General features: G+C 40.3%; 1 protein-coding gene across 3 annotated transcripts in view; it reads left to right on the top strand.

The window, feature by feature from the left end:
- Nucleotides 1–9,858, top strand: part of SLC66A2 (solute carrier family 66 member 2) — a 61,565-nt gene extending 51,707 nt beyond the window's left edge. For 2 of the 3 annotated variants that reach the window (XM_035125804.2, XM_035125802.2), the window contains one exon: nucleotides 6,294–9,858. In XM_035125804.2, the coding sequence (XP_034981695.1) occupies nucleotides 6,294–6,501 (208 nt within the window). In that variant the 3' untranslated portion in view covers nucleotides 6,502–9,858. The remainder of the gene's footprint in view (nucleotides 1–6,293) is intronic. The other variant, XR_004693230.2, reaches the window with a different exon arrangement.
- Nucleotides 9,859–13,212: the final 3,354 nt, after the last annotated feature.

The raw sequence follows: 13,212 nt of genomic DNA, 5'->3' as shown, positions 1-13,212 counted from the left end.
GGAACTGCTTCATTGTGCTTGACCTCTGCTTCTCCTTAAGGCTTTGTGTTTCTGGATTGCCTTGAAATCCAGCTGCTATCTTAATGTTTCAGAGTTTGGCCTGCCCTGTCTTCTGGGGTTCCAGCTTCTACCTCTGCTTTGGCTCAGGATCAGAACCTGAACACTTGGAGGCCACTGTAAAGGAGAGACGCTACAGTGGTTTCCCATGCTCGTTGGCAGAAGGACACAGACAAGGGATTAAACAGAAATGGTTTAGGACACATCTTCATCTATTTTTGAAAGACACTTGATGCTTTTCCAGAGCAATGAATATACATGCACCTTCTTGGCAGTCCACATTACAGAAGAGCTTCACTGTGGTCCAATTTGGGCAGTCTGCATAACTGGCTCGTCAATGCTTTAAGCTCAAAAATGGGTTAATTCTTTATTCAAAGATTGTTTCATAAGTGCTTCCTGAGTTTCATGTTAAGTGCAAACCTGACAGTGTGCAAAGTGAAATGTAGAGAATATACATTAAAATCTCAAGGAAAGAGTAGCATGGCAATGGACTGCATTGCCTGGGGTAGCTTATAGAATACCCTTTTCTTAAATATTTCAATATGAGCCCTGAATGAGTATCTATGATGTCTTGCTTAGGTCTAGAAAAGCATGGAGATGACTAGGTTTGAGCATCCTTTTTAAAACACTGCAGGTGTAAATATCAATCTTACTAGGTTTGAGCCAAAGCAGTGCTGTCAAAGGAGATTTAAAAAATAATTATTAAATGACTTTATAATACGTAATGTTTAAGGTTTGACTTCTTGCATTTCTGAATGTTTTCTATGTTTAACTTTCTCTTGGACTGTCTTGTTTGTTTTGTGATATTGTAATGGCCACTGGCTACAAACAGTAGAAATCTGACTGACTGAAGTTTTTACTTTTAATGCGGCATGTGGCATGCAAAATATAAAATAAAGGAAAATGTATCTTTCCCTTGCATAGTAGGGTGCTCCTTGGCAGTGCACAAAAAGTAGTATCATAGGTACTTGACTAAGAAAGTGAGAGGGGGGTGCTGGGTGTTTTTTCCCAGAGAATAAATTGCAGTTGCATAAATATAAATTCTGTCATATTTTAAATTACATGGCTGTACTGCTGGAAAAACGTTGGTATGTGGTAAATGCAGCTTTATGCATTGCATAACTGGATTGTTGCATTTGCATACCGTTGTTTAAAGTAGCAATTTTGAAGAGCTCAGCTATAAGAAAAGCCCTTGTACTGGGGAGGTGTGTTGTCACTGGATACCATTGGAGTGCATTACATCGCTGGGAAGTGCTATTTTTGTTGCTTGAGCCTCTGGCAATAACATCTCTTTCAGAGCAGCTCCTGCTTCCTTCGCTCCTTCTGGCATATGTGTTGTTGCAGGACCAGATGTTACTCTTGCACCTCTCGCTAGTTAACCAGCCATGTTGCGGCTCGGATCACCACATGTTTGAACCCCGCCTAGCCCTGCTGCTTTGTTTTCCTGATAGCCATGGAGCCGTTAACATTTCCCTAACTGATGGGTCCTTTGGTGACAAATCAAAGTAACTTGGAAGAGCAGCCCACAGGAGATCTGCAACAAAGTGTGTTTAATTCTGCAGTTGGAAAAACTAAATTCTGCGAGGAGAGCCTCTTGTGATCAAGACACACTAACAAAGTTGAAGCTGTAAATGTATTAGCTTTGTGGATTCTGGCATACACTGCTTGCTTTCTGTTTTTTGGGAAATTTGGAGGCTGCAGCAGGAGTTGCATTTTGCAGAGTTGTATACTGTAGTGTGAATGTTGGTTTTGTAGGGCCATTGAGCAATTGAACTTGGTGGCAACTCCCAGGAGTTGGGGATTGTCCTTGAGTTGACCATGCAGTAATATAGTGGAAGCATTCATTTTCTGTCTTAAATCTACACTTCTGAGGTTACCAAATTCTGCAACAAGTTTTCTTGTTTGGTTTTTGCTGTTTGTTTGAAGCTTCAGAATCCTGGGTCTATATTGTATTTTATAGTCAAAAATGGAAATGTTAGTGTATTAGTAAAAGCAGCATTTGGGTCAGACTAAATTATCCCGTTACTACTGCACAATTGTGCTCATTTCACACGCTAGCAAGGTTATGTTTAAAATTCTACAAGGCAGGCTTAAGCAGTATGTGGACCGAGAACTCCCAGAAGTGCAAGCTAGATTTTGAAGGGGCAGAGGAACCAGAGACCAAATTGCAAACATGCGCTGGATTATGGAGAAAGCTAGAGAGTTCCAGAAGAACATCTACTTCTGCTTCATTGACTACGCAAAAGCAAACTATGGCAAGCTGCATACAGGCTTGTACAACTCCACAGGTATTCTAGGCAACTGCAATATTTGGAAACTTTTGAATTACAGTATGGTGCTGGAGGAGACTCTTGAGAGTCCCATGGAATGCAAGAAGATCAAACCTATCCATTCTGAAGGAAATCAGCCCTGAGTGCTCACTGGAAGGCTGAGGCTCCAATACTTTGGCCACCTCATGAGAAGAGAAGACTCCCTAGAAAAGACCCTGATGTTGGGAAAGATTGAGGGTCCAAGGAGAAGGGGATGACAGAGGATGAGATGGTTGGACAGTGTTCTCGAAGCTACGAACATGAGTGACCAAACTGCGGGAGGCAGTGGAAGACAGGAGTGCCTGGCGTGCTCTGGTCCATGTGGTCACGAAGAGTCTAAATGACTAAATGACTAAACAACAACAAATTCTCCCGTTGGAATTTTACCATTAACACAGCCTTGTTACACATTTGATATACATGGATCTGCACACTACATGGTTGCTAGACACTTGGTAAATAAAATTCGAGTTTTACACATTCTGGACCTTTTATTTTGAAGTCGGCAGGATTTCAAAGTCTCCTTAGCTTATTCCCAGCTTGTTAAAATGCCTTCTGTATCTTTCATTAAATGATTGCATTGTTGCATATCTCTTCCCCCTTCTACTAATGGAGAGGAAAATTGTTCCGTAGAACAGCCGCTCAAAATGGAGAAAATAACCTTTGTGAAATGAAATCCTCCTTATCTGTCCATGCACTTGGCTTCTTTCTTGCTTCCAGGCAGATTGTGTGCTACTTCTAGCTTCCTGCCTATCTGGGGTTTCTTTCTGTTCCCCCCCCAACCTAAAAAAAAAGGGGGGGAGAATTCCGAGCGGCTGTTGGACTTCACAGAAGGCAACGCTTTATTCAGCTTACAAAAGTCTCTTTCTCCCATATGAAATTCTGAAATGACTGAATAGGAAAAAGTGGTGTGTCTGCAAAGCTAGCCTGGTTTTCTTAGATATACTGTATGCAAAAAAAAAGAAGTCATTCCCTTATTCATCAGGGAAGCTGAGCTTGTGCAGTGAAGAGACAATAATATCATAAATGGGGGCACACATGAAGCAGAAATTTCCAGTGTCACTAATTGTACCAGATGAGTTCCTGAGTGGGCATGGAGTGGGGGCAACTTTCCCTTTTTTCCCTCCCTGGGCCTCTGGGCAAACGCACTTTTACTAAACTGGAGGGGGTTGTAACTGCGCTGCTTTATCTTTTCTTCCCTTTTAAGTGGGCTTGAAATACAAAGCATTGATAAATGAGTAAGAATGACTGCGGCATATTGAAAAAATATGTGGCATTAACGAAAACATCTGAAAATGTTTTTCTTTTGTATTTATGTGCAAAAACTCAGGCCTGTAGGGTAGGGTGCACAATATTTTTTAAAGCAGCATTTAAAAAGCACAGTCAAATAAGACAGGGGTGTCTGTGTTATAAATTGCCTAGGTTTATTATTGTTCAGGAGTGACAGGAGTGACTGGCGTGCTCTGGTCCATGGGGTCACGAAGAGTCGGACACGACTAAACGACTAAACAAACAAACAAATTATTGTTCAAGGTTAAAAAGAAGTTTAGGATGTCCATGTATCCATTTCTAAGTTTTGTCTTGCCTCCACAGTGCATCCCATGGGTTGGGATTGAAGATGCGTAGTGAATATTACTGAAACACTGTGTAGAATCATTCCTGTTCTTAGACGGCACACAATACAGCATCAAAGGCTACCATAAACACTGTTGTCCCAATACTTTAATGGGAACGTCAAAGCATACATAGGGTTTAATGTTGGAGCTTATGGGTTACTAAAATGTTGAGAAATGCTCTGTGCAAGTACAATGGCAGTGTTCCTTCAGGCAGAAAGCTTTGCAATCCCCTGCTGCACTTTTGATTGCTGTCCTTGGTATCAGTTCATGCAAGAGAGCTGTATATGCATCCAGGGCTTTCAACCGTTTCCCAGTGTATGCCCCATGTGGTTTGTGAGCCATGTAGCTTGTTTTCTGCTAGTCCTAGTATGAGCAGAATGGACTGCAGTTACATTTGCAACAGTCACTACCAATGACAGTAGCTCCGGATCCGATGATAAGTTGCCTCTTCTTCTATGAAGTCCTTCCTGTTTTGCTTCTAGGTTTTCAGGCACCATCCCCAGGAAACTGAGATCTCAGGGCATCTTAAGTAGCGTGTGAGAGGATTGCAACTCTCTCTTGTAGCATGAGACCCTTCCTTCAGGATTGATCATTTTAAAGCATTAATTTATCTCTTGCATAACCTTATTTTCTGATCTCTAACTGGGTTTGTATGAAGTGTACGCACAGCTGTGATAGTTTTGCTCTCTTCAAAACACAAGTTGACTTGTGTTTATGCTGTAATCCTGAGCCCTCTTAATACAGATTAAATACCATTGAATGCAGTGGATCTTATTTCTTAGTTGCCACATTGAGTACTGTGCTACACATCTCATATTTTATTTTATTTATGACTTGTATTGAACCATAAACAAATAACCAAATCCCTAATATGGATCTTCCCTTTTTTTTTGTGGACTGCTGTCAACTACAGTATAAACTTGTCTCATTTCACTTTTCTCTTTGCTTCCATTTTCTCTCTCACTGATTAGAGAATTGCTGGACGTTTCCCCTATTTTGTCACACACATGGTTGCGTCTGATTACTTGTAAATAAGATCTGAAGTGCTCATCGCTTTCAATTATATTTCATACACGTTGCATAATATATTTTAGGTTATTATAACAATGAACTCCAAAGCTTTTACTGGGAGCTGCTTATAATTCCATTAAAAATATGTCCATTTATAATGCATTAAGACTGTTACAGGCACTTAAAAACTGGCAGTGGTTTTGACTTTCACCACTGAGAATGTGTTAATGAAAATTTATTTTTTAAATTATAAAAGCTATCTCTGACTTCCTTCACTTCAATATTATACTTGAATAGAAAGAAAAGTTTCAATAATATTGTGCTTTAGGACTCACAAGGGTAGTTTATATGAAGTAATGAGTGATGATTAAGGTACTCCTTTTAATTATTTATATACTTGGAGACACTGTTTTATTTCTTGGTATGTGTGCATAATCTGATTGTCTAGTGAGTTGGAATAAGCTATAAACCAATATAAATAAATGGAAAGGGGAGTGAACCTGGAAGGCTCATTAAAATTCTATCTTATGCTCATCCAAAGCAAGCCTTTATGACTATCTTGGTGCTAAAAGTCGAAAGATGACTTCTCTCTTCACACAAGCCTCAGTTAAACCAGGAAGTATCTGCTTAACCATAGTTTTCCATTCCACCCAAGCTAGGAAGCTGTGTTTGCCAGCTTTGGAGCCAGACACAATCTTTAAAACCGTGGTTTGAAGTTGGGTTAAGAGTCTGGCTTTTTTGAAGATGGTAACCATAGTTATCTGCTTTGAGTCAAACAGGAAACTGGTTAATTGGATACTTCCTAGCTTAATTATGATTTGAGCTGCTTGTGTGGGTAAAAAGTTCATACATTAAGCCAAAATATGATGATCCAAACCAGCTCATTCTCAATAGCCTTGGGTTAGTCATAACTGGTTTCAAAAGCTAAATATCACGGCTTCTAATATAGGAACCTGTTTATGCATTTGAAAAATTAATAAAGTTTGTGTGTTTGAAAGAGACATTTTGCTTCTCTATTTTATGTACTGTGACATTCTTTTGATTTCTAGTATGAACTATATGGCTTAGGACTGGCTGCTCTGCCGAAGAGTAGACAAAAGCTCTCTCCACATTAATGTTAGATTTGCCATGCATTATAGCAGAAGATAATAAAGTTTGCTGATGATTGTGCTTTGCTTATCCTAACTGTCACTCATATTTAATCAGTTACAGTTACAACGCTGTGCTACGGTTGTAATTCTGTTTCAGTTTTCAATTTTTCCTTTTCTTAAAAGTGCTTTCCCTTTCTCTCCCTGTTAAGTGTCAAGATGGTGCTGATGTGGACCAGTGGTGACACCTTCAAGACCATGTACTTCCTTGTGAACCAGGCTCCCTTCCAGTTCTCTATCTGTGGACTTCTACAGGTCTTTGTGGATATGGCCATTCTGTTGCAGGTTTACTTCTACAGCTGCTACCCTCAAAAGCCAGCTTCACACACAACACACCCGGCCAGTACGAAGGCACTTTAAAGCACAAAGTGGAGGCAGCTATCAGTCAAAATACTTGGAGCCAGCCTTGCAGCTTCACTTTCAGTTGTAAATACTCTGTTTCTGATGGGCTGCAAATAGAAGCGTCCAACATGCAAACCTATTCAGGTATCAGACCTGGCATTGCTTTTATTTGCTTTCTTTGTGTTCCAAATCCATTGGAATGGATTTTTCTTTTGGGGGCTCACATGAGGGTGCTTTTTAAATATATATATATATATGGACATATCTATAAGTCTTATTCACTCATCACGCTTCGTATATATGTGCTTGTGTGTGTGGGGGGGGGTTATGTGTACCTACTCAAGGGCTGGATGTTTTTCAGTGCTATTTTTTTAAAAAAAGTTCAATCACAAGAATTGGAGTATTTTGTCTGAAGCTTTTACCTATTTATATAAAATGTATAAGGGTCATACTTTTGGAATGTCTGTTATATTTCAGTTAGGACTCATGAAGGCAATGCAGTTATCGGCAGAAATGTTAAAATTGTTTTTTCCAAATGGTGACTGAGGCTGCAGCTAGGAAGAAAGGGGTAAATGAATGATGTAAAGAAAATGTATTTTATTCAGTGTAAACGTGTTAAGCACACACTGCTGGACCAGTGTGTCCAATTAATAGATCAAAGTGTGAGGGGCGGTTGTGGAGTGGGTGATGCTATGGACAGATGAAAAAAAACAATGAATTTGCAGTCAACTTGTTGCTGTGAAGAAAGAAGGGAAGGAAGGAGTCTAATACAACTCAGCCTTGTTTCTGAAGTGGCTACAGTCATAAGAGACCTGAGGAAAAATGCTGAGCAGGTTGAGAAACCCTGTAGAGGCGTTGCCAAAAGACCCAATGAAGGATTTATGACAGTAGCTGTTTGGAAGGGGTAAAGCCAGAAAGAACCCAAATGTGTAGCCCTAGGCCTTAACCTGAACTCTCTGTGCCCATATATGTTTGGCGGTGGAGCCAGCAGTGTTACGTAGGTGAGGCTTTCCAGTATGGGCACAGTGAAATGCCTTCCGACGTACACTCTTAAGCTGCACTGACAATGGGAGTGCTGTCTATATAACTGCATCTTAATTTAAAACAAACTACCTGTGTGTGCGGTCTGCTCCAATGAATGAAAGGTAGGCTAGGCTAGGCAAGAACCACTTGGAGGAAGAAGAGCAATTGCCTACTGATGAATAACACAGCAGGCCTCTTTTTCAAAAAAGAAAGCTGAAACTTGACACTTTCCTTAGTATTATTTAATGCCAAATGTGTTCTTTGCATTAGCCAAATATTGAGGAGGAGGAATAATCTTAACATTATTTCTAGCCCTTTAAGATCTTGAATGTTGCTTCCTTTTAGCAAGTTCCATGGCCAGTAATTGAGATAGTATATGAAATACAGGTGAGAACTTGTGTTATCTACATGCAACGTAGATGAAGATTGGGGAAAATCTGTACCTCAAGTATGTTTGCCGGTTTCAGACTTGCATATTTCCTTTACTGAAGACTTGATCTAGAATTCAGCAACTGCACAGCTTGAACTGTTCTACTTTTCAAACCACTCCTCTTTGGCTGCTTGCCAAGAGGAACCTGCTTTGACCTGGTAAGGTGAATATGCAGTCATGCTGTGCTTCAGGAACTGTTTTGTTCTCTCCACAAGCCATGGTTGTCCAGAAACATGCTGTATATTCTCCAAGGCTAGATGAAACTGCTACATGGATTATATTTTGGGTCAGCAATAGAAACCTGTTTAAATGGTTGCTTTCCTCCACTAAAACATTTTCAAAAAAATGGATGAACTTGATGCACCTGCACGTCTGATCTACGAAAGCTGTTTTTAGCTGAGCATCTTCCTTGTTTGATACATTTGGCTGTGCCAAATCTTTTCTGTACTGAAAAGACAGGGAAGTTTCATAATTGTTATAAGGGTTGTGGTTTTTTTTTAAAAAAAGTAAAGGAATTATTTGCCTTCTGCACTTGTACATTCGCTTCTAATTTCTTCGTCTGTTGAGTACGGAACAACCTCAAAACTGGCTGGACTTCCTCTTCTACCAGTTAGACACTCCATGTCTGAGGAGCAAATTGTCCTGGAGACCAGACTGTTCTTTTTTAAAAGAAGAAAGAGGAGAGGCTACTATCATTCTGCAGTAGCTCTGTGGATCTCTCCCTCCCTGGCTGGCATATAAACAGAACCACAGGAAAACTGTTTAATTGAGAGCTTAGTGTGAAGCGCTATGGTTGACCTCAGACTTTGTGCTATTGATTGGTTACCATGCTTGTTCCCTAATGCCTGAAGTGACCTTACCTAGCTGATGTTATGTGGCATGGCAGAATATGAATGTTTAATTGCTCTCCTTTTCACAAATGTTCTTGCTGTGTTAGAACTTCTGGGCATTTGTCTTTTAAATTATAAATTTCCACCACAGTTCTATTTCCCTTGTATGCTGCTGTAATGAGGATTGTATTTCTACTTGTACAACAGGATTTCCTAACAGTAACTTGCAATGCTGTGCTTTATTTTTGTATGGGGCAGTCTCTCCCCCCCCGCCCAATTGTTCTTTGAAAAGGGGCTCAAGACTCGGCTAGTTTGTGTTAGCTTAGTCTGTGCATATTCCCCCATGCCTCTTTGTTTAACGAGTATTATTGATGGTAAAATTGGTAATATTTCCCAGGACGCTGTGCACAGATTCACAGATCTGTTAAACTGATAACCATTTGTTGTCAATATCCAAACAGTTTCCTTCATGCCAGGATTGCGGATGCCAGAAGAAAAGCCAATAGAGTTGTGTCTAAAAACACTACTTTCATCTGTGGCATCTAAACAGGAACTGGGGAACCCCTGAATCCCTGATTTCAAGGTATTTAGGGAAAGGCTCAAGGGCTGTTTTCAGGCTTGCCAGTTAATAACATCAGCAGATTCCAGCGGAACTACAGCTATCTCAGGTGTCTTTTAGACATTTTCCCAGGTGTGTAGGAATGCTAGTCTGTGATCAGCTTCTATGTGCCTGGGAGAATGTTTAAATGACCCAGTGCAAGTTCTGCAGAAAAGACCCCGTCACTTTTACTCCATGGTTGGGTCATTGAAACATTTTCCTAGCCACAGGTGAAGTGCTTGCATACAAACAGCTACATACCTGGGAGAACATCTAAAGGGCATCTCAGTGGTCAGTGAATCACTGGCTTTAAAAAAATTGCAGTTCTTTTTACAGGTAAAGAAATCTGTGTAACCACGATTGCATCAGAGTTCAGAGATTAAGTAAATCTTAAATCCATCTTTCTGCTGATTGTATGGAATATCTCAATGGCACTAATGTTGATTTATCAGTTGCATTTTTTTAAAAAATAAACCAATCAGTTGTGCACAGAATTTGTTGTTGTTCCTTTCAATTGTAAGATAGAGAAGTGCCTTTTGGCGGTGGTTCAGCATGTCAGTAGAAATCAGAGTTTGTCTCGCCATCCTACAAATTGATGGGGGTGTGAATTTCCCCCAAGATTGAAAATCCAATACATTATTCACACAGGCTCATACTAGGCGCTGATCCACTCTCTTGGCAAGTGTATTAGATGGATATGATTTACCAGGTCTTAAGTTTATGGAGTAAGCAGGGTTACACATTCATACAATTAAATATAGGGTTGTATTCAACTTCTGCTAAGAGTAGTACCGTCGAAATTAATGGTCATTGCTAACTTGGGTCAATTAATGTCATTGGCTCTACTCTGTATAGAAGTTAGTTAGATACAGCTCATACTTTATAACTGTGTTCAACAATACATAACCGTTTTGATCCAGAAAAAGTAATAGGGCCAGATGTAATTGATGAGTATTGGGTATGTGTAACTTTCTTGAGACTGGGGGGGCATGGAAAAGAAATACTTGTCAAATTATTTCCACCAGTCAGTTCTGCGGGGAAAGACAGAAAATGTTTTATTTCTTACAAAATCTCCACCAGCTTCTCAGAACAAATGTGTGAAAATACAGCTCAATAAAAACAAGGCAAACAGCTTCTGCGACACTGCATGGGGCATATCTCCAGTAGTTCTAAGCCGGGTTTAATCTGTTTAATCTTTGCAGCCCAGAACACTAGAATCCCTTTATAGCCCCTGGCAAATTCACTTGATCCTAGGGTCTGAAGTATGGGCCAAACCTGCATCCTATGGTATGCTCTCCAAAAAAGTTTGCAGTCTGAGAATCCAAGTGGCTCAGCACAACATCTTGATAAGCTACGTGGCCTGCTGTTTATTTCCCCTCGACATTCAACAAACAAGTGTATAGCTTTTAATTCAGCCAACATTTTTTTTTTGATATAAAACAGGGAAATGACATTTCTTTAATCAAGAGCACTGAATGGAATGGAGACAGTGCTGTTTTGTGCCACTTGCTATTATCAAAGGTTCCCTTTGGCATAGTACTCCGTGGATTAAAGCGGCAGCTGCTGCTATTATGCAGCAAAAAATAAGTATTTTATTAAATTCCTGCAACAGTGAGAGCCTTGTGGAAGCAGGAAAACGTGATGCCCAACATTACCAGAACAAAGGAAAGTGGGAAGTAACTCCCTCAATGTCTAAAAGCAAGGAAAACATAATGATCTGAGCCATTAATTGTAGCCTAACTGAATTTCAAGAAGGGGTTTCATGTTGGGACTGGAATGGAGAAAGATGTTAAGGTTGGGGGCTGAATTCTCTTAGTGGTAATCTCATGGATGCCATTTGCCAGGGGTAAAGAGGGCTGGAATTGCTGTTTCCACCTTCTTTCTCCCTCCCACAAAAATTGTTCAGTGTAGCAATCAAATAGGGTTGAGAGAAGGCTCCCATTGGTGTCTATTTGCTCTGTATAGGAGGGGCTGAGGGGTGCTAATAGAAATGTCTATCATTTTCTTTGGCACCCTTCAGACAGGCCTTCCTCAGTGACCAGATGGGACAGAGTGCCCAAAGTGGAGGGTGGGGCTGAGACTTACTATTTGCATTGAGTTTAACACCAAGTGTAGTGACACTGTTCCCTTTTGCTATACTGCCAGACTCTGTGTAGGCTGCTGATCACTTAGTACTCTGATTCAGACCCACAGAAAACATCATGTCTGGAGGTATCCTTACTGTTGAATGTGGAGATGAGACCAGCTGGAGCGAGACTCTAATCTTTTATTATTCTAGACACCATGGTATTTAGTAGAGCCCAGTTCATGGAACAACTTAGGCTGCATATAGGTGCATTTCACAAGATGTGGGATTTTCTATTACAGGGTGAAGTCTGCACCTCTAGTGTTTGCCTTTCTGCTACATACACCTGGTTCCAGCTCCAGCAGATTCTTGTCCCTCCTACACCCCCCATGCTTTGTGCAGGCTTTTGGCCGATTCCCTCCCAGCCCAGCTTAAACGTCTTTGGTTTGTTTAGAATTAACATACAGTGGTACCTCTACTTACGAATTTAATGCGTTCCGAACGCACATTCGTAAGTCGAAAAAAATTGTAAGTCAAATCCCATAGGAACGCATTGGGAGATTGGCTTTCACCCAGTACTTAGGATATGCAGAACTGTCTTGCACATTAAATAAAGAGCCTATAGTTGCATCTATAGTTCAGGACAAGAAATTGGGAGTTTGGTTTATGCACGATATAGATTGGCTTTCGTAAGTAAAAGAAGAAAGCACAATTAGATGGGGGTGCTTCAAAAGTATTTTATTTTCAAATATCTTGGAACAAGTGGTAATGAGAAACAGGAAATATTAATTCAAAGCTATGTTTAAAATTGATTATTATTTACTAAGGACAGAAGCATTTTGAAAAACAGCAGCTATTTTGTTAGTAAAAAAACCCCCTGAAATCAATAGACTTCCATGGTCCTGAATATGATCTGGAATGTCATTTTTCTCACAACCTTGCTGACCACAAATTAACTCATCTGAAGAGAAGCTAACAGCCTTACTAGTTACTACTTTCCTCCACTAGAAACTTAAAAAAAAAAAACCCAAGGCTGATGATGTTCTTTTTTTTTTTGCTCAGATCTGAAGCACTTCCTTTTGTAGGGTGATGGGGTGAGGCTTATGGCAACTAAGAAGTGTACCCAACTGCTGCTTGACTGTAGTAGGAAAATAGCAGTGCCGACTCCTATTGCCACTGCTCACTTTGTGTAGGACAGCCATGAAGAAATTGTTTGCATGCTCCACATGTAACCAAGCCTGTGGTGAGAAAGGAGTATTGTTGATTTTGTGGCTGGGTGTGTGTGTGTGTGTGTGTGTGTGTGTGTGAGAGAGAGAGAGAGAGAGAGAGAGAGAGAGAGAGAGAGAGAGAGAGAGAGAGAGATTTCTCAATCCTACCACAGCATAACTTCTTTCAGAGACTTTGTTCTACATCGTAACAGCAGCTGCTGCATATTAAGCCTTGTGCTTCTTCTCTGCATTTTCACAATGTTGAAAGTTCAGCTTTTTCATACGCTGTCCTCTGCACCATGAGAACTGTGTGCCCTTTTCAATAGTGGCTCCTCACTTGTGGAATGCTCTCCCCAGGAAGACTCACCTGGGACCATCATTACATGTCTTTAGGCACCAGGCAAAAACAATCCTTTTTCATTACGCCTTTGGCTTTTAATTACCTGCAGCGTTTATCTACTTTGAAAAAAAAAACAACCAGAAAGGATTTTTAGATTTATTAATTTAATGTTTGTTTTTTGCTTAAAATTGTTGCTTTGAGTTGCCGTGGCAAGAAAGCTACTAATAAATTACAT

Source organism: Zootoca vivipara, chromosome 8, assembly GCF_963506605.1.
Source record: "Zootoca vivipara chromosome 8, rZooViv1.1, whole genome shotgun sequence".
NCBI lineage: Eukaryota > Metazoa > Chordata > Lepidosauria > Squamata > Lacertidae > Zootoca > Zootoca vivipara.
This window is presented reverse-complemented; position numbering and strand designations above follow the sequence as displayed.